Source organism: Electrona antarctica, assembly GCF_951216825.1.
Source record: "Electrona antarctica genome assembly, chromosome: 9".
NCBI classification, from domain to species: domain Eukaryota; kingdom Metazoa; phylum Chordata; class Actinopteri; order Myctophiformes; family Myctophidae; genus Electrona; species Electrona antarctica.
In genome coordinates, this window is record NC_136790.1 from 34,783,484 (window position 1) to 34,806,436 (window position 22,953).

At 41.7% G+C, this 22,953-nt stretch overlaps 2 protein-coding genes across 5 annotated transcripts in view; one reads left to right on the forward strand and one right to left on the reverse strand.

Moving 5' to 3' along the window:
* On the reverse strand, positions 1–10,693 carry ankrd33ab (ankyrin repeat domain 33Ab). Of its 3 annotated transcripts, none has more exons than XM_079510432.1 (6): positions 10,532–10,693; positions 9,091–9,196; positions 3,876–4,153; positions 3,135–3,264; positions 2,803–2,943; positions 1–1,035 (listed from the first exon to the last, which is right to left on the reverse strand). In XM_079510432.1, exons 3-6 carry the CDS (start codon positions 4,143–4,145, stop codon positions 212–214), a joined length of 1,365 nt encoding a protein of 454 aa, XP_079366558.1. In that variant the 5' UTR covers positions 4,146–4,153; positions 9,091–9,196; positions 10,532–10,693; the 3' UTR covers positions 1–211. The 3 variants fall into 3 exon arrangements, with proteins under 3 accessions (XP_079366558.1, XP_079366557.1, XP_079366559.1); XM_079510431.1 differs by having other exon boundaries at positions 9,091–9,201; XM_079510433.1 differs by lacking the exons at positions 9,091–9,196; positions 10,532–10,693 and adding an exon at positions 5,263–5,501.
* arhgef25b (Rho guanine nucleotide exchange factor (GEF) 25b) overlaps positions 9,434–22,953 on the forward strand; it is a 35,195-nt gene continuing 21,675 nt past the window's right edge. Inside the window, exons 1-2 of one of the 2 annotated variants that reach the window (XM_079510427.1) lie at positions 9,434–9,537; positions 10,584–10,683. In XM_079510427.1, the coding sequence (XP_079366553.1) occupies positions 9,451–9,537; positions 10,584–10,683 (187 nt within the window). In that variant the 5' untranslated portion in view covers positions 9,434–9,450. Of the gene's footprint in view, positions 9,538–10,583; positions 10,684–14,316; positions 14,651–22,953 lie in introns of those variants that run through there. The other variant, XM_079510428.1, reaches the window with a different exon arrangement.

Consider the following 22,953-nt stretch of genomic DNA (forward strand, 5'->3'; position numbering starts at 1 on the left):
TCGTTTTGTCCTTTGACTATTCCATTTGACTATGCTAAGTTAGGTATTTTTGTGCATTTTCAATACTTCTGCTTCTTAACATTACTCTATTTCCTATTTAATCTTGAGACAACAGATGTAACTTGGTTATGGCAGAATGGCCATAACCACAAAGCAATATTGGCATTAGAGATCAGGAGATACCCATACTGACATGTCTCTCCTTTTTTTCCTATTTCTTCACTTTCTTATCCTTGTCCATTTTCTCCTGCTCAGCCTTCTTCTTTTTCTCCTTCTTTTTCTCCTCCTTGATCTCCTTGTACTTCCACATGGGAGGTTCTAGGAAGCCTTTTTGCTTCTTCGTCTTCTTCTTCTTCTCTTTTTTTGGCGTGGCCTCTGCAGACTTACTGATGCTGATCTTTGGGATACAGCCGGAGGGGAACACGCTGTTCCTCCGTGCCATGCCGCGCGGGATGAAAGTGGTGAGACCCTTGGTGGAGGCTATGGACAGTATGCTGTCCCGTCGCTCTGTGTCAACGCAGCAGGTGGTGGCGATGGTCTCTGATGAGTGGATGGAGGGAATCATGCTCGATACAGAGCCATTGCTGTGGCACACAGAGTTCGTCTGCAGCTCCTGTTCCGTGTGTTTCTTCGCCAGCTCCTGCACAGCCAGGCGCCTCTTCCCAATCTCCGGAGGGCTGGTGGGGCAGAGTGGTCTGCATCCAGTCGCTACGAGGGGGCTGTGGATGCCGGTGGTCATGCGCACCATGTGGTCCATGACGCCATTGTCCTGGGGGTCACGAGGAATGCTGAAGCCAAAGGTGTTCTTGAGCCTTTGGGTGATCTTTGAACCAGCACCTCTTTCCATTGCTATGGCCTTGGCTACTCTCTCCTTGAGCTCGGGCCACTCTGCGACGTAGCTCTCGCAGAATTGCTCTGCTTTTGGCCGCAGGGCAAGGCGGCGGAGACGGTGTAATGTGTCATAACGGCATGTCTTATGTGCCCAGTCCCGAACACATTTGCCACGTGTGGAGTCTACAGCATGTATGTCAGCTCCTGCAGAGAAACAAGGTACAAAACAACCAGATTAATTTCACAATACAGATGTAAGAGTAAATTAATAAGTAATGAATAAGCTAATTAATGGGATAATTGAACTGTGCCTCACACAGCCGCACGAGCACGCGCGCATACGCGCACACACACACACACACACACACACACACACACACACACACACACACACACACACACACACACACACACACACACACACACACACACACACACACACACACACACACACACACACACACACACACACACACACACACACACACACACACACACACACACACACACACACACTATAGGCTTGTTGTCTGCTAGCAGGATTAATTTAACCTCTACCAGGCAGCATAGACTAGTAAACCAGAGTGAGATTAGTCAGATTACTGAAGGGTGTGTTAAATTTTGATACCAATGTGTCACTTATTCTCCATCCTGGATGGTGTCGCATGCCAAAAATATCAGATCTATATGCTACCAATGAATCGCAACATGTTGTGAGCTTGTAGATATGCTATTGTCGGTATGCGACATGCACCGCTTGTACAACAGAGTATGTGATGCCATTGGTTTCAGATTTGTTTAACTGTGTATTTACTTTTGAATGTTTTTCTTGTTACCTTGTTTTTTCTTATTTACCTACTGAGTCTGTAAGGAGGCTGTTTTTCTTTAAATACATTTTAGATATTTTGAATTTATGACAGTTTTACAAAACCCGGGCCAGTCCAGTGCTCAGTACAAATAATAATAATAATAATGAATTGCATTTTTATAGCGCTTTTCCAAGTGCTCAACAATGATTCATTCATTCATACATTGGGAGGTGAAGCGGCGAACAGTCGACACCAGCGTCCTCACTTCCCACATTAATGGTGGCAAGCTCACACAGACCAACTCATTGGAGGCAATGTAGGGTTCAGTGTCTTGCCCAAGGACACTTTGACATGTGGATAGGAGGAGCCGGGATTCGAACCGCTAACCCTGGGATCATTGGACGACCTGCTTTACCTCCTGAGCCACAGCCACCCTTACAGTACAGTACTAAGTAACAGGTATGACACTTTCTCCAGATATAAGTTGAGAGAACTGAGTTCTTCAGCCACACACTTTCATCTCCTGCCATAAACAGTGTCTGTTTCTGTTTAACGTTAAGCCTTGGAAATCTTTTTACAGATTCAAATCTACTTTTGGGGGGAGATATTAGTTTTTCGTTAAGCTATCTGTCTAGTACTGTACAGATATACAGAATAAGGGAAGAATACTTAAGCTTTCTGGCGTCAGTGCATAGCAACCCAAGAGGAGTATTACCAGCATCAAACATGGACAGACTGAATTATATTGCATTTATTTCTACAAATGAAAATGCATATCTATTTTGGGAGTTACCATTTTAAAGGTCTTAGATGAGACCTAACTGAATTGTTTGTTTAAATGTCGTGTACAATTGACATGTAAGACTGAAGAATATAGTCAATCATAAAATCATTCTTGAGTTTAGTCAGAGAGCAGTGGATGTTGTTTTTATTGCCAAAGCTGTTAAAGATAATTTCCCAAATAGCTTAGAGAACACAATAAAGACAACAAGAAATTATTGAAGTACTAGAGAATAAAACTATGAACATCTAGCAATAGTTAAATGGGCCTTGTTTAATAAGACACAATATGTACACACAATATGTACAATATGTCAAACAATACTAAATATTTGAAATAATTTGCTCCAGAATGTCAGAAATTGATCTGGCTCTTACATACCAGCCATGACGAGTGCAGACACAATGTCATTGCGGCCTGTCATTGCAGCTTTGATGAGGGCTGTGAAGCCCCGACAATCCCTTATTTCTGTGTCAATACCAGGAAAGTAGTTCAGGAGATACATCACTGTGCCGATATGACCTGTAATAGGTAACATAGAAGGTAGTCAACAACAGCAATGTTTTAGCAATGTCTTAGATATTGTTAGTATTGTATACATGTACAGTATAATCTAATATTTTTGGCAACTGATTCCACAACAATAAAAAGTCATGAGAAGAATATGAAAATAGACAAGGAACTGCCAGTCAATAAAGTACAGTGTGCAGTACCTGCTTGAGAAGCAATCATCAATGCAGTGTTGCCTTCATTGTCCTGTAGATTTATGTCTAGAAAGGGACAGTTCAGAAGGCTGTACACAATATCCAAATAACCTTTACAGCAAGCCACCATCAAGCCATTCTGTTGATAAAGACAATTATGAAATACACAGTAAAATCCTCAGTGTTACTTTAAAGCTTACTTTTTCCAGTAAATACATTTGTATGTTAACCAATATTTATGGTAGAGTATGTTAAAACAATAATAATATAACTAGCACAACTGCTGTGGTTGGAAGTGGTCTCCTTGCTCTTCTATTCAGACATTTACCGTATACAATTAGATCCTGTGGTCAGGTAGGAAATAACTCACCTTCCCAAATGTGCTCTGTAATAGTTCAATAGTAAAACTGTCAGTGCTCTAATGTGATTATTATTCGTGGAGTACACCGTCTTTGGATTTTGATTGTCTCACTTTTATGTCTTTGTCATTTGTAGTTGTACCATGTGATTGTCTTTCCTTCGTTATTTGATAACAGGGTGATAATAGGGTTAGTGGAAAACCATTGGGTCACTTTTCCATAATCTCTTTTATAGTATAGTGTCTCAAAAAACAAAACAAAAGGATGGTATTTTGGGAAGGGTTACAATTTAAGATGTTCATCTTAAATTTCACTGTGCAATAACCAAGACCACCAAATAACTACAGCATCTCAGATGTTTACGTTTGCATTATGAAAGAAAACCATTTACCCAGCCATTGATATCCACCTCCATGGCTTCCTCTTTTGTGATTCCCCTCCCCAGAATCTTCCGGAGGGCGTAAGATTCATTGCGTGCACATACGGCATACAGTGTGGAGGCTGCATGGCCATTTGCTGTCTTCTGCTTATAGTCTGGAAGTACAGAGTCATCAGAGAGTACACTTCCCGAATCTGACTCACTGCCTGAGAGAGAGATTTCTGATGCATCTTCATCAGGGCCTACGCCCAGGTGGGGGTCATCAGGAGCAGCAGTAGCCATCTATCATGCTGCAAGTAAATTAATTATTATTATAATGTTAGCTAGAACTATAAGTTATTATTATTTGTATAAAAAAAAAACGAAAAAAAAAAAAATAATAAAAAAATATAATAATAACTAACTAACAATAACAACTATTATGTCTCAGACAAGGATCACAGAGGCTGTAATCTCAGTGTTGTGGAAGGGGCGTGGCTAAGTAAGCTCAGTGTGCCTTTACTGTTGAGTAACTGGATCAGCATTTAAAAGCCCCGCTATAGACTGTGCTAAATGAGGAACAACCGCCGCTCAAGAATAGTCTCAGTAAAGTTACACGCTTCGTCCTCATCAGCTTCATCACGAAGCCAACTTGAACTCAGAAACTATTCGCTGTATAAAACAAATATCTGTCATATAAACATTTGGCTCCAAGATAGTGACTACTATTGTTTAAATATTTATGAAAGTGTTTCAAGAAAAACAATATGTAATCATACTTAGTATACATTTAATGTGCCATTTCTAATGAAGGGTGGATTTGTTCCATGCGTAATGTCATTCATATAATTTTCCTAAGTGGAAATATTATTAATAATTTTCATGACAGAACTAGCACCCTAAACTAAAGTCAAAAAGAGGAACATCAAACACAATGACATCAGTCTGGAAATAAACAGTTAATAGAATTCAAGAGGCCTTGCATTAAATGTTTGTAATAGTTATTTTTCTTCCAGCATGGCTGCCTGTAAACACAAAGAAAATGGCTATGTGGAGTGGCAGAGTAGGTAAACATTGATAAGGCATGACATTACTGTTCTACTGTGAATTGTTTAAAAGATCATGCAATCATACACTGAATTATGACATTTATAATGGCATACTGTATACAGTATATCATAATGTCAACACAATTGTCTGGTAATTCACATGCAAGCATTCACATGTCAACAGTAAAACAATGTTATGCATTCACACACACACACACACACACACACACACACACACACACACACACACACACACACACACACACACACACACACACACACACACACACACACACACACACACACACACACACACACACACACACACACACACACACACACACACACACACAAACACAGAATATACTTACCATAAATTGGAACGACAGGAAACCGACACCCCTGTGGAAATGTAAATTGTATCCAGGGACAGATGAATATTTCACATCTCCATGAAGAATCAACTTTCCTCCCTCTGCAGAGGACTGCAACAACATCTATCTTCAGAAAAGCTTAGAAGTGAGTTCAGGATCTCACCAGCAGGCCTGTCTATCCACGTGCTCTAGACATCTCCATCCCACACACCGCCACAAAGCAGAGTCTTTACATAGACGCTATGCGTCCACTCCCGTCCAGCTACCGTGCGCTGTCATCTCATCCCACTTATAACAGCTTTAAGCAGAGGATTACTACTACTGCCCAGACCCAACAGCAGGGTTAACAGTTAACACTACCTGTTATTTATTTCCACATGCTATTTACAGGATAAATGTGTGTAGGGAACAAACTGTGATGACATACTATACTAAGCATAAATACCATACTGTGATTGTCATGTGTTTTCAGACCAATAACAAAGGGGTACTAGCTGCTAAGGGAAGTCGTCTTTTGGACATTTAGAGGAGCTTATGTGTGAGAGAGTATAGGAAAGGGAACAAGCCTGAATAAATAATGAGTCACTAAGAAGAGTTCATTAAGTCTGAGTTAAACTTGTTAATTTAACTTGATAAATGTTTTTAATTTAACGAGTCAAATTTAACAGGGAACTTGTACTGGTAAGAGTACTGTATGTCAGACTGTGTTGGTGTGAGTTACATTTGAATATTCTGTATAAAACTACAACATGAAATAAATGTCTACATAAAAGGAAGATGCTTGGAAAGAGTTTATCATGTTGGTCTCAGTATCCACATGGCAACGGCGTGGCTCCAATGTGGATCTTGGACTTGGCATCCAGCTTGTGGCATCCAGCCTGCAACATCAGTTGTGACATCGATCACCTAGCCTGTCTGTCACGACTACAGTTAGTCCAAAACGCGGCCGCTCGCCTCCTAACAGGGGCACGGAAGTATGACCAGACCACATCTCCCCGATTCTCGCCTCCCTGCACTGGCTCCCTGTGTGCTACAGGATCCAGTTAAAGATTGTAATGTTTGTTTTTAAGTCTGTAAATAGGTTGGCACCAGTGACCAGTCTACATATCGGAACTTGTAGCTCCCAAATAATCGACAAGGGCCCTGAGGTCGACTGACCAGTCACTTCTTAAGATCCCTAAATCAAAGCTGAAATCCCGAGGGGATAGGTCATTTTCCGTTGTAGTGCCCATGCTGTATTAACCTCCTGTTAGCTGCTGTACTTTATACCTCATACTTTAAATGCTTAGTATGAGGTATAAAGTACAGCAGCATTGTGTTCATACAACAGAAATATTGGGTATTGGTTAAGACTGACGTTATGTATCTTTCAGGACCTTTCACTGCTTCGTCTCAACCATTACTCTATGGCTCTGGTCTCAGCCACCGCGGTGTATTTTTTGACATTCCGTTTCTCTCCAAAGTTGAATGTTGCCACTACTGTTGGAGCAGCCATAAACTACACAGGTTCATCCCGATGTTCTGGGCATCTTTGTAAAGTTAGTGTTAGTAAAAAGCAGGTAAAAGAGTAGCGTTTGAGCAGACTAACATCAGTCACTTTCGCATTCAATGTAGTAGAAGAGCTGACTCTACACCGCAGATATGTCTCCGCCTACAGGAAATACGTTGCCTGCGACCATGAGACCCGTTTCTGAATCGGTCTATATTCTGGACGCAAGACTCCACCCACTCAATAATCTAATCAGAATCAGAATCTGGCCAGAAACTAGCAGCTCGCTATCCTCTTGAGCCACTGAAGAACTGTGTACAGTCAGGGCGGCAATGTTAATACCTGGGTCACGCGGTGGGACATTTGTAACATTTGTTTTGCTATTTCTTGCGACAGCCTGTGTTTATGCATGGCCACAACAAGAGAGGGATTTGAGAGGTGTTGGTACCTCCTGGGGGCTGGCTTAAAGTTGTGAGACTCCCAAACTATCACAGCTTTCACTGCTGGCAGAATGAAGCATGGGCTGAATGCAGAAGCAAAAGAAAATAATATTACACTGACGCAACTTCTGATCAATCACACACTGTCCAAACTTTCTTCAGACAGAACATCTAGCCCACTGAGCATTTTTGTAGTCTAATAGACGTCTAAATGGCTAAAAAAAATGTCTAAAAACTGGGGTGAAAATAGTCTAAAAATGAAAGTTTTTTAGCAGTCTAGGCTAAAAAACTCGGCTAAAAAACGTCGTTTCAACGTCTATATATAGACGGTCTACATTTAGACCTTGATTAGCCTGGCTAATCAAGGTCTAAATGTAGACCCTCTATATATAGACGTTGAAACAACGTTGTTTCAACGTCTAAAAGCCGAACAATGCTCAGTGGAGGGGTGCAGGAGCGTCAGAAGAAAGTTGTGAGACTTCAAAATTATGTCATTCAGAACGTTGGATGGGTGGATCCCACGTTCTTAATGACATCATTTTGAATAGATAGATAGATAGATAGATAGATAGATAGATAGATAGATAGATAGATAGATAGATAGATAGATAGATAGATAGATAGATAGATAGATAGATAGATAGATAGATAGATAGATCTTACATCTAGATGTTCTTGTTTCTGATTGTATTTTTTTGTTTTGAGATTATCCTATTGGCATCGTACTTGTTTATTTGCATTGATTGTCTTATTTCTTGTATTTATTTTGTATACTTTTATTTGTATTTTTTCTTAATGTCCTCTGGGGTTACGAAAATACTGATGTAGTGGGTTTGTGATGGGGAAGAGCCTTTGTGTATGTCTTTATTGTTTGTTTTGTGTTGCTGTATTGTTCTTGTTGTATGTTGTACCTTGAGGACCCTCTTGAAAACGAGTTGCTGCAACTCAAGGGACTATCCTCTAACGGAATTTCAAAATAAATAGATGGATGGATGCGGAGGTACTTCTGTGACCCACGGTATACTGGCAGGTTACCCAAGAAATTTGGCACTGATAAATTAAGCAGTTTGCAAGATAAGCTCTGGACACGCGCACACACACACACACACACACACACACACACACACACACACACACACACACACACACACACACACACACACACACACACACACACACACACACACACACACACACACACACACACACACACACACACACACACACACACACACACACACACACACACACACACACAATTCAATTAGATTCAAAGGGCTTTATTGGCATAAAACATAATGTTAACACTGCCAAAGCGAAAATGGAACAATACAATCAAAACAAAATAATGTATGTGCAATTGAATAAATGATGTGTACACAGAGTTGTTAGATTGCAATTGAGGAAAATCTAACTTTCAATACCATAAGAAATGTGCATTTGCTGTCAGAAATAGTTGGCCTATATATATCCACATGTTAGTTTAATAGCTTGGGGTAAGCTATTGCAAGGTTGTGCACACACACACACACACACACACACACACACACACACACACACGCACACGCACACGCACACGCACACGCACACGCACACACACACACACACACACACACACACACAAATTGAATGACCCTCTATAGACAGTTAGCCTCCTGCAGAGCCATGTCATAAAAAGAACAATGAATGAGATAAGTGTAGCTGATTATGGGGGAGATTTTCTTTTTAAACATAAGAAGATGACAAATAAAAAAGAAATATATTATAATAGAATTAATTTACTTGTACTTATAAGTACTTATTTGACGTTGCAGTAATAAAGACATTTTGAATCTTATGTTAAAACACAAGGACTCTGAAACAACAACAACAAAAGTCTTTGAAGTGATTACGAACCGTGACTAATGTGTTGGGGGCAAGACTGGACCTGCCAGGGGTCTGACTGACCCCCTCTTGACCAGAGGGCCCTGAGGAAGGATCCCACTGTGACTGCACAGCTGTTCTGTCCTGCCCAGAGGACACAATGGAGACAAAGCAAGCAGTTACAACTTACTAGTAACTCTAGCACAACAGCACGTCGTACACTGCTGCTGAAACCTCAGAACTGTTTTCTTCTGAAGAAAGAAACTGAGGCATGTGACAAAGACAAGGCAAGGATATATTACTGAGTCGAGGAAAAACAAGACACTTTATTGACAGTGAGGAGGATATGAGGTGAGGACAAGTGTAAAAAAAAAAAGAGGAGTCCACAGTGTTATGAAGACAGAGGGAATGCAAGGCAGGAAAATTCTGGACTCCATGGCTGATAGAATGACATTCTTTGGTTCACGAAGCCAACGCTGGGTAAGTTATTTGTATACTTTTGTAGCTGAACTATTATGTATGTGGTGTCTGTAGTATGTTGTTGTGTATGATGTGTATTTGGGTGTGATGGACCCCACAAAGAATTATTATTATCAATGTATGGACTTATAGTGCAAAGATTTACTAGTGCAAAGACTACATGAGACCATAATGTGGAAAGTTATCATTTTCATTTCTCATTGTGCTCATCTGTGCCATAACTTTGGTCAATTGATATAATTGCCTTTGTGATTTCACTGTGCCTGATTGATGTGGAGTTGGTTGGGTGGTAGCCTACATTTTAATCCCTGTGTAATGCCATATGGTGAGGAGATGAGACGTTTGGAGTATTTTGCCATGTGTCATGAATCATGATTAGCCTTGTCACACTTTGCTCAAAAGGCATTAGATTCAATACTCAGAAAGGTTCAAAATTACCCCAAGATAGCAAGTCAGAGTCCTTGTTAGCAAAATCAAACTGTTTTTATTCACGTGTCCCGAAGTGGCAAAAATGGTGTTTTAACAAAAGCCTATATGAAACACAAAATAATGATGTCAAATAAGCCTACTCTAGATTCATTATTCTGCCTGTTATGCTTAATTTACACTAAAATATGTGAAAGCAAGGTGAAATCAGATTTAACATGTGTTATGTTGTAGCTTCAGCGACTATACTGAGCTTCAAATTTTACCAGCGTACAGTACCCCAACTTCTAGCACTTCTGCTAGAACTCCATTTTATGGTTGCTCTGGTGTTTTGTTTATCCTCAGGCTCAGAGACATTCCACAGATAAGATAAGAAACTACTTGAGGCAACAACAAAAAAAGAAAACAGTAAAGAGATAAGATCGCTTGAGCATTGCAAGTGGTAACTTAAGTAGCCTAATAAGCCTATATATAGCCTATGCTATATAAATACTTAGTATTATTAGTATTTAGGTGCACAGATACATCCCATCATGAAAAGCTACTACATGCAAGTATATTAACTCACACAGATTCACTTGCACAGGTTTGTCATGTCTTTCTTTCTGTCTGTCTTGAAGAGTTCACAGACCAGTAGTGATCGAGAGGATGGTTGGCTTGCTGAGATGAGGCTCAAGTGGACCAGGAGGCCCAGTAATGTGAAAGCACCACCTTATCATGGTAATGCGGCAATGCCACTACAATACTACTTAAATCTTTTGTCTGCGCGAAATAGCTCTAGGCCTACTACACAATGCAATGCATAATAGACTGCAGGTGCACTACTTCATTCATCCATAGTGGGGCGGCATCTGACTAGAAGGAAGTCATTAGGTAGTCAGAGCGGCCATTGAGGCCAGTGAATGACCACTGTCGGCGGGGAGACAGGAGAGCGTTTTTGTATAGTTGAGAACACGTGGCTCTCAATGTTGCTTGAGAATGATGCCCAACTTGTTTGGAATGGATTAGGCCTATGCCATGTGTTTTTTTTTCGAAAAGATACTTAAAGATAGACATGCATGATGGTACTAAATTGCTGCTGTTTTGAATAATTATGCTTTTACAAATTGTAAACTGCAAGATTATAACACATTTGTCCGCCAGAGCTTATCCAACCGAGGTTGATTGTGTTTACAGTAGGCTATTCACAAAGACAACCAGAAAACATAATTTGAACAATTTGAATAATTTGAACAAGTGTAATGCTTAATTGGGTCGTCCACTCACAGTTAACAGCCTTTGTATTGAGTCTGTGCTTGAAATGTACTGTAATTCTGCAAACTGTTAATAACATTTTCAATCAATCAATCAAAAAAAGCAACACTCAAATCAATAGATACAAAATTGCTGTTCACAAATTGTCACAGGGATGGACAGACGTCCTCTGTTAGCTGAACAAAGTGTGGGAAAGGGTGTTGTCCTTAAGTTAACCCCTGGGGGTATGTCCCAGGGGTCTATACTCGGTACCCTCGTTTTTGCCCTGCATCACAGCGCAACATGGTTTAGTCTTGTAGATCTGATATTTTTTGCAGAATGCTCACCTGTTTTGACATGAAGTAGGTTTGCTAGGGTTCAACATTCCCTTGATTGTTTTGTAGGTCATCACCAGTGTTTTGAATTGGATGCAGGCAGAAACCAGTGAAGGGAACACAGAAGGGTGAGATGTGAAAGTTTAGGGAAGTCTAAGGACATGCAGGTGGTATGCCTTGGCATTCTGATTCAGTGTACGCGTTCGAGTGAGCATGCTGGCAGACCAGAAAGAAGGGAGTTTTAATTTAATTGTCAATCCTGGAGATAAATGTGAGGCTTGGATAAGGAACTGGGCAGACTCCTTGGTGAAGAATGGTCTGATCCTCCAGATGTTTTACAGTGTATACAGGATTGAGTGATCGCTGCAAGGATAGCTGCCTGTCCTGTCTTAGCCTCGGTCCCAGGCTTACTCATCTGCGAATAGAAAAGCCTGGTCACAACCTAAGGCAGAGACGGTATCGGCGGAAGTGTCGGCCGGAACATCCGTCAGATGTATTTCCCCCAGATACAACATTCTTTCGACCAACACTTGTTTCATACATGGAGAATGTAAACTGATTTGTAAAGTGTCGACGTCATTTCCTTGAGCGGTACAGAATCAGAAAAGGTGACCAGGAGAAGCTGGTGGTTGACGGTGTCAAATGCTGTAGATAGGTCAAGATGGATGAGGACTGAGGAGCAGGAGACCGTGACGGCATGTAGTGCTTCTGTGAGAATCGGAGTGAACCGACTTGGGATCCACAGGTTATTCTGTGATTGCTGGAGAGAGAGAGAGATGGTTAGAAACAATTAATTCAAGAGTTTTGGAAAGACAGGACAGAGTGGTACCCATGTTCTCTGGCACTGGCAGAAATATTTTCAAATGGGTGGCCTGTGGCCAAATAAGTTTGAGGGTCCTTGACATGAAAATGTTTGAGAACCACTATAATTTTGCCAGAAAAAGGCTGCTCAATTGACGTAGTTGGTGGATTAAATCACAAATAACAGGGTGAGAGAAACGAGAGAGAGAGAGACAGAGCGGAAGAGAGAGAGAGACAGTGGCAGAGTTTTCACCATTACATAATGCTTGTCGTCAGCGTGTGTTGTGTCTAATCAACTTCTCATGCCAGACACCATTTCTTCTAGCAGGTGAGTTTATTTTATTTCAACAGAAAGATTGCAAACCAAGACACATGGCTTTTTATTTTTTAATTGTTGCAAGCTGCTTCTCTTGCTGGGGGACGTAATGATTTGGAAGGTTAGACGTTGTTGGTGGTCTGTTTAATCAAACTGTTTACTCAGTGCTTGTACTTGTATTTGTATTTATTCAGTTATTTTCATTTATTTATTTATTTAACTATTTATTTACTGTGCAGAACGAGACAATCAATTCTTGGGCCGCACATGGCCCTCTACCCGAAAGGATTGGCTGAAACTGAGAACTGATCCACTAGTAGCTATTGGCTAATTTTATTTAAGACATACACACTATGCATTCATGTAATGTAAACACAACACAGATACAGACACACACACACACACACACACACACACACACACACACACACACACACACACACACACACACACACACACACACACACACACACACACACACACACACACATACAGCTCACATTTTGGCAAGGTCCGGGTTTTTCAGCTCTCTGGGTTTGTTATTTAAGCAGGGCTTTTAAAGGGGCTTAAGTAGATGACCAAAGGACCAAGAGCATTTTGATAATTTTATAGCTATAATCTCCTGGGTAGATTGTGTGATTGCAGACTTGCAGGGTTATGCTAGTCAACCTATGAGGTGCATGTGTGTGAAAATGGTAAATTAACAAAATGTATAGCGCCTTTCTCCAAAGCACTTGTTTACATTCACCATTCACACCGATGGCAGAGGAAACCATGCAAGCAACCACATTGACACTTTGCCAGGAGGAGCCGGGAATAGAACCTGGAACCTTCGGATTCCAAGACTGCCGTTGTACAATTATTTGGGGGCCCACTTGCCCAGCTGATGCACCAGGTTGGGAATCGCTGGTTTCTGTGGGAAACAGCCAGGACAGCACTCTATGACCACTCAATTATTTTGGGCAGCTATAGGTACTGTACCTCCCGAGCCACTGCCACCCCAGTGTGTACAGTATGTTTGTGTTTGTTTATGCGAACATAAACAGCAGAAAATATTAGACATATTCCTAAAACTACCTCTGTTAACCTTTTTGCTGTTTACATGCCTTGTGTAAGGGGTCACGTAGGTTTATACATAAATCTAATTGGAGCGCACTACATGCTGCTGCTACAGGATTGGACAGCTGTGCTTGGAAGAGCATCTACTTATCAGCTTTGAGATTAAATCAGCCTGCCTGCAATATACTTGCTCAGTTAACTGCGTGTGCGTGTGTGAGTTTCCACTTTTATTGCTTGATAGGCAGACAGACAGATTTCATTTTATTTACGCTCACCACAAATATATCTAGCTTTACTAACACATGCTGTGAGAGTACCTATGATGACAAAAAGAGAATGGATGTTATGGTCATGGTGAACCCAGAGCAGAGGTAATGGGAGGGGTGAGAGCAGAAAGGGAGGGAGAAGCAGTGAGAGTAGGTGGGACCGGGATGTAGGGAGAGAGAGTCATCCCCTCCCCTCTCCCAGCTTTTCTCAATCTCTCTCTCTCACTCACTTTTGCTCCCTCTCACAATCCTTTGCTCACTATATTGACCACACAGTGGGTTAAGTGAGTCAGTAATCAAGTGAGTGTTGGAGAGCATTGTCTCTCTTGTCTTGATTGTTTTGATTCCATCTCTGTCTTCAAAACATGATGGTGTCCTGACTCCTGACAGCATTCAGACCTGTCTTCACCGCGAACAACATTGTGAGTGGAGGAGAGCGGTTAAGACTTTGGTGTGTGGGGGGCTGTTCCAGTTCTTACAGGATTACCACAGGAATACATACCATCCTTTGATTGCGTGCGAGAGTGTCGTGCCCTAGCTGTGCCATGTCGGCCCCTGTCAAGACAAACGGGCGGGGATCAGCATGAAAGGCGGTCGTCACAAACGGGAATGTGCCTGCCCACACCTGTTCCAAAAAGTTGTCACCAAATGTGGCTGCTGCTACGCCCGTGTCACAGGTAAGCATGGCACGTGCCACTGTTCAGGGAGAGATCATTCACAGCCACTGTGGTGTGATGGAGTTGAGTGCAGTTTGCTTGCAGTATGTAGCACAGCATGTCACCAGTGTATGAATATGCAGATCATACAGAGTCAAGCTTCTTTCCGTTAATCCATCTGCTCATAGGTCAGATACCACTGGGGATGTGTGCAATACTTTGACATGCAGAGATGGAGTGTGTCACACTGTCATGCAGAGGCTTGTTTCTAAAGTCAGAGAGAAGTACTACTGACCTTGAGGAATCAGGGAACTGCATCCCCTAAACGGCTTTTGCCATTAAGTTACTTTTCTGACCTTTCACCGGTTATACAATTAAGCTGCTGATATGAGAGGGGACAGAGAACAGAGAAGTGACATGTAAAACATTTTATGCCATGGATGTTGTTAAGTTATAGAATTCAGGAGGAAATTGATGGAGAAAGTGTTCTTGAGCAACTTCTTTCTTTTGTAGAGTTGAGTAGCCATCACAGAGGTAGATCCATTTGAATTCCGTGTTTAAACTTCAGTATACACAGTGTTTGTTTGGTTGTGTATGTGAGTCTGTGACACATATACAGCTCTGGTCGCTGGCGTAACTTATGGGTCCAAACAGAAAGTGAGAGACAGACCAACATCTGGAACTCTGCAATGTCTCGGAATGTGCTGCTCTTGGATCATTGAATCATGGAAACGCAGGAGTCACTGAGTCACTTTCAACATTCCTTTCCTCAAAAAGCAAGGCTTAAGAAGCCCCCCCCACACACACATGCACAGACGCACAACACACACACACGCACATGCCCATTGCCAACACTGATTTACTTCCTTTTCTATATTTTGGTCAGCCAGAAAAGAAACAAGAGACAAGATTTCTGGAGACTGTTGCTAAAAGTGTTATTATTGAGCATATTCAAATGGCCATTTTGATCATATGTCATGTCATATGTACTCAGGGGTGGATTTCCCATGTTTTCAATGGCCGCCATTTGAAAAAGGTCAATGTTCTCCCTCTATCGGGGTGTCAACTGATGAAAACCAAATTAGTGCTTTAGCCTCGGTACCACCAGGTGCCCCGGTACCGCCTCGCGGTGGCGCTATACCAGACTTTATGCTTTATGTTTTGGTCTATAAGTCTTGAACCGTAGGTGGTAAAATAAAAAGAAGATTCACACTAATTTCCACCCAACTACATTTTCCGCTATTTTGCATTTTCTTGAAAACACGCATTTTTCTACTACTTGGACTTTTGTCCAAAATAAATAGTTTTATCTGTGGAGTCATGTGCTGAACATGTATTATTCCAATTTTTCATACTCCATTCCGATATATGATTTTCTTCCAAAATTCATCCAATCCATCAGGGGGGGACATATTGAGATGCCTCTAACCACTGTTTCTCAGTAGTCAAATCTGGCATTAATGCAAAATTTACTTAGAATAGAATAAACAGAAATAGAAATGACTGTTATGACTTCTAATGTATATTTATATACACGTGTATAGTTGTATAGTCTTGACTCATGAGTCATAACAATGTTGTGTCAAATAGGTTTTCATATTTTATACCGTTTGTAAACAGTAAACGAGTATTTTAGGCAATACTTTCTTCACCCCTTTTTACAATATTCTAGTACTGTTACAGGACGAGAACATGTGCACACGTGTGCGCGACACACACACACACACACACACACACACACACACACACACACACACACACACACACACACACACACACACACACACACACACACAGACACAGACACACACCACTGTCCTAACCTTTAAATCCTCTGTTGTTCCAGTTGGCAGAGGGTGATTATAGAACAGCTCTTCTCTATTCTGTGTTTCACTGACAGACACAAGCTCTGCAAATGGAACACATGTGTACATGTGTCTAAATGAAAGTTATAGGATTACATTCATTCCGACCAATTTTGCCTTGCTTAACTTTATTTGCAAGAACACCGACTCATCTTATCTATATGGATAAGCTATTGGAGAGATGTGTTTTTATTTATTATTATAATTCTTGAATGTGAATCCCGCTTCCTCCACCCCGGTAGGTTAAAATGTCTTCTTTTGATGAGTCGGACTCGTTGAGTGTATTTGTGTGAGAGTTTAGGTGACCTTCTGCAATGACAACCAGTACAGACCCATCTCACTAACACTCTTGTTTTCTATCTAATATATCTTTCTCTTCTGCCTTTTATTTCCCCATTCAGTTCTCTAGACTCTAGAGACTCTAGAGTCTAGACTCTAGTCTCAGCAGGGAGTCCGGAGGAACATAAAGTGGTCAGACTCTTAATTTACTTTATGTTTTCCCTCCGTTTTTGACCCTTGTCTTCCTCTTTTCTCTCCTCCTCTTCCTGGCCGTGCTCTACTTTCATCCTGAAGACCTTAAACCTCTTCACTGTCGCGTCGATAAATGTTCCCTCTCTCATCTCTGTCCCTCCTTTCATTTGGCAGTATATTCAGCGTACTGTTTATAAACATAGTGAGACTCCACTGGATACCGTGTGGATGTGTGTCGGAGACATGGTCTGAAAAATATTTCAAGTCCCTCCAGCAGCAGTCTAACCATCACATAACACATAAATCACTCTAGTCTAGTACATAAGCCCCCCTGTGACTAATAGTCCATTAGTCCGCAACAGTGTGCATGTGAGGTCATCATCACTACCATCATGTGTACAAATGAGCCAAATAAAAAGGAAATTGACCATATTCATATGGTGGCCAACCCACCCCTCTCCGACTATGATGTAATAGCAAAATGGTCGCTGTTCGAATATGGTCAATGACTTTGTGTGTCCGTGCCAAGTCTTGTGAGTTGTGAGCTGAATGGAGTCAGTCCAAAGACCCGGTCTGTGGTGTAGAAAACCCTGAGCACGTAAACTGTGCTTCTAAAGGGGGTCTATGGAGGCTTGATTGGGTTTCTTCATTGTACACAGAACAAGCAGTTAGTAGATGTATAGGGAAATCTATATATTTTAGGGATGAGAGGAGTGCGGACTGTGAGGTATTTTCCTTGGAAAGATTCCAAGAGGAAGTGAGACTGGGCAATTGGAGTGCCAATAAGCCTGCGCCTTATTGCAATGATGATGATGACTTCATCTAATGGCATGCACCAGCTCTGACCCTCTTTATAGACTTCTACTTGCACTCAAGTGAGGCAATGAGAGCTGCCGAAGATGGGGAGGCATGGAGAGAGCTGGTCAACAGATCGTCTGTGCCTGTATAGTGCAGTTGTAACTTGTAGGATAGGACGGGGCATCTCAAAGTGGGTGCCGTGGGCCTTAACGCAAGTCCAGGGGTGCCTCAGAATACTTTGATAATATTTGAAATTTTTCAATGTCACTTCAGTTTAACCACATAGACCCTCTATGCTTAGTAAAACAGACCGGAGTTAAACTGTACTTGGTGGGTTCTTTTAGGGCCTACAGTACACCAAGTCTCTTCACCAAAAATAGATATACAGGCTAATGTTGGTGAATGTTCCCCCCGGAATAGGAATGCTGGTATAAAGTAGTAAGTTATTTTCAGTCTGTTCTAATGGAAACAAACATTCTCTCCAGTGTTCCTCGTGACATACCTGTACGGTATCTTTGCGTAAATGCATATTTAAATACCGTTAATATGACAAAAGGCTAAAGTAATAACAATGTAATTCAAGGGTGCCATGGATGAAAAAGTTATTTACAGGGGAGACCTGAGCCAAAAATGTTTGAGAACCACTGGTATAGGATAGGATGATAGGATCGGACTTGGACAACCACAAAATGCAACCCAGACACGCAACATGTGCATAGGAGCTATAGAGATGATTAGACCTGGGGCAGTGTCACGACATTTGAAGTGGTGTTCCGAGTTCCCACAGCATCTAAATAAGTACTGCTGTTACTGACCATGACCATTTATGGGGGTTGAGCGGGGAACACGGAGCACTTTGTGGATGTGTCTCCTAACCATCTCTGTGGTAGAGAAAGACCACCATACATCACAGACCGCAAGAGGGTCGTCTCTGTCTTTCGGTTGATCCCAACCCAGTGTTTGGGAACCAGTGTATTATACAGTATGTTCTATTTTACTGATGAATTGAGTACAATGATGAACCACAATGAAAACGAGCCCCCAGGGGCTAAGTTCTTGCGTCATCCTTTTAGCATTTAACCTTTGACTGTACTACTCGTTTTAACAATCCTGCTAATGGAGCATTCAATCAATCAGTCAATTAAACCATTCTGAAAAATAGGTTTGTTGGGGACAGGGTTGTCGCTGTCACAATACAGGTTCCACTTCCAATTTAAAAAGGACAGACTGCTAGTCACACTGGCGGGGTAATGGGTACAGTTACAGTATGCATCTCAGACCATCCGTGTTACAGACAGTGAGCATGCTGAGCATAATACAGAATTCTTAATCATTCTGTTTCGTTGAGGACCTTCATTGTTGTCGTCGGACCTTCATTGTTCTTCTACTTATGTGACCAACCCTTGTTTGTTTGTAGTTTTTTGTGCACGCACGCACGCACACACACACACACACACACACACACACACACACACACACACACACACACACACACACACCCGCGCGCGTGCGCACACACACACACACACAAACACACACACACACACACACACACACACACACACACACACACACACACACACACACACACACACACACACACACACACACACACACACACACACACAGTATACTGTATACACACAGTCACACGCACATGCTCATGTGGCATTTACACAAGCAAGCAAGCTTACACACGCTGCTGACATTGTGGTTGCGATCCATATGGTGATCCAGCTGTTGCTGTGTGGGAAAAGGGTCCATTACATAAGCACCTCAAACAAACACCATGAGCCTGAGTCGCTCACCATGTTTCTTCAGCTCTGCTTTGCACGTCACACTGACCATTAAGCACCATTAAGAGTGGGTTCATAGAGAATGTTGATGTGTTTGTGGAAAACCTTGCACCGTTTCCACAGCAGAGGTACCTGTCCTGCTGTGTCACAATATGGCTGTTAGTGGCATTATATGACCAGACACTAAAAGCGTCATCGCAAATGTAACCAAGAAGCCATAGAGGAGAACATTACAGCCGCTGGCCCGTTGTGATAAAAAGAGATATTTGTACTGTAAGCATCTGAACATACTTAGAGGTTATCTGATATATTGGACTGATATATTCATATCAGAATCAGCGACTACAGACATCACCAGTATTGGCAGATTTGTTTATTTTTCTACATTTCAGCATTAATTATGCACATTGTTCATGATGTTGATCATGATGATCTTTCTAAAAAATATATTTTTAATACACAAGAAGGAACATTTCAAGCTTGAAAATGTAAAATAAGAGTAGAAAATAAAACACGTGAAGACAGTGGAATCAAATACCTTTTCGGATACATTAAATATGAATATTGGAATCTTTGAGAGAGATGTTGATATCTGCCTCCCTTTTCTCCAACATATCTGAATTTGTTTGACAACATCCAGCTTAAATGAATACTGTTCAGTATGGTTGGAGTATTGGTGGAATCAGTTGTCGGTTAGCCTGAGTTCAGGCTGGAACCCAGGTTACCCAGGCTAGTTGTCGGTAGCATTCCTTTGACATTGTTAAAATAAGGTTATTATCATGGCGGCTATGTTTCCAGTGTAGAGTGAATGTAAGGATTGCTACTGAAATATTCAAGCTTGATCCCGTCTGGCTTTCAGAAGTTACGTCATATGGCAGCCAAGTCTGTGGACTTTTAATGATGTAAAAAACAGCACCCCACGTGACATCAAATAACAGCCAAGTCTATGAACTTTTAATGTCACTTGCTTTTAATGTCACTAGCTTGCAAACAGGTGTATCAAATCCAGTACATATTACACAGTATTGCTCAAAGGCTGCAGTCCAGCTGAGCAGATATGCCTATACCACACAGTCTATATAGTATACTGCCACCGAGTCCCGAGTCCCACTGCCCTACCACTACTCACTCCCGAGTCCCACTGCCCTACCACTACCCACTCCCGAGTCCCACTGCCCTACCACTACCCACTCCCGAGTCCCACTGCCCTACCCCACTCCCGAGTCCCACTGCCCTACCACTACCCACTCCCGAGTCCCACTGCCCTACCCCACTCCCGAGTCCCACTGCCCTACCACTACCCACTCCCGAGTCCCACTTCCCTACCACTACTCACTCCCGAGTCCCACTGCCCTACCACTACCCACTCCCGAGTCCCACTGCCCTGCCACCACCCTGCACTCCCACCGCAGTCACTAAACCCATCCAGTACCTCCCCTCCCTCCCTCATAATCCGCTTGCTGTTCTACACATCCCATTACAGAAATGAGTTTGTGTTGCTCACTGGACAACAGCAAAGTAATGAAGGATTCATTTTAATCAGAGTAGCTGTGCATGGGTCCATGGGTGCCACAGAATACTTTGATAATATTTGGAATTTATCAATATCACTTAAGTTTAACCACTTAAACCTGATGGACCTGATTAAGATGGACCACCAAACCTCCTCGCCAAACATAGCCAATCTACGAGCTGTGAGCTTGTAGATCTGCTATTTTTGATAAATGTTCCCCCCAGAAGAGGGATGCTGGGGTTCAAGTGGTTAAATGTCAAGTATAAAGTTATTTTCAATCTGCCGTAATGGAAACAAACTTTTCTCTCAAGTTTTCCTTGTTACACGTATACTGTATCTCAGGGGGAAAGATTTACATATTTACGTACAGTAATTTGACGTAAATGTAAAGTTCTATAAAGTAACCAATGTAATTCAGGCGTGACCTGAGATGAGAAAGTTTGAGACCCACAGCACCAGTGACAACTGCAGTGTTGCGAAGTAGACCGATAGTGTGTGACCCAAGGTGTGATATAGCATGTTCATAGACACTATATGTTGTGATCTTTGGGCGACCATCTATAACGCCTCTAGAAGTCTCCATTCTAAACCTTGGGGTGGTGGGTGAGGATCCGTTGAGTCGCAGGCGCGGGGAACACATGCCAACACAGCGATGTATTACACATATCTTCTGAAGTTTATTACACACATAGAGAAATACAGTAAGATCAGTGGATAATATGACGTCCTAGCAGATTATGGAAACGAAGATAAGCACACAATGAGCAGGAACAAACATACATCTCATATCATATTGCGCATACAGTCAGTTGATACAGTAGTGGACAATCATTGCGTCATGGTTATCAATATGCTTATGCAGATAAATGTTTTGTCACTGTCAGTTAGGCAGCTGAGGCCATATTTCATAACAGTACACATGATCATCAGTGGTGGAAAAAGTACTCACGTCTCTTAAAAGTATCAAATCAATACTGCAATGTGGAACTACTCTGTTACAACTAAAAGTCTGGAATTCAAATTAACAAAATAGAAAGTACTCATTGTGCAGAATGTCCATTTCAAGTTTTCAAATGTTGAAATCTTTTGAAAACAGCAGATCTACAAGCTCACAATGGACGCGTCACATTGCGACGCAATGTAATACTTTGTAATAATAATCAAAATCTTCAAAGTAACTAAAGTTTTCAAATAAAGGTATTGGAGTAAAAGTAATTTTTTTGATATGATATGTAGGGGAGTAGAAGTAGAAATACTGAAAATTGGAAATACTCAAATAAAGTATAACTACCTCAATTGTACTTAAGTACAGTACTTTACTACAGTACGTTACTTTCCACCACTGCTGATGTCCATGGGGTCGGGTGCAGACAGTGAGGAAATTCATTCGATGGAATTCCCGCTGGCATGGTTTTCCGCAGTATGAAGCAAGAGGAGAATTGAGATGATGACAGTGGAGAGAAGGTCCCATATTATAGGCTTTCTTTTTACTGTGCCTCCTTGAACACTTGCGATTGGACAATGTTCTCCCAAATATCTGTCTCAGTTTTTCTCCAAGGCCCTCAGCTTTTTTCTTTTTTAAATAAAAGTGCTGACAGTAAATGTGGGCTTCTTCTGGGGGGTGGCTAGAGTGACAACATAGGATTCCTGAAACGGTCTGCTTCAGCAGAATATAATGAAATGTTAATGTCAGGGTATTTAATTAGAACAGTATGTTTGAGGTTGTTGTACCCATTTCCATAATCCACAGGCTTTAGACTGAAAGCTGAATCCTTCTGCGGTGTAAACGAGTGATGGCTCATGCAGGAGCCTGTGCGTGAAGAGACCGTTTATAGGAGGATAGGACATGACAGGTCAATCAGGAATACCTTTGGATCACAC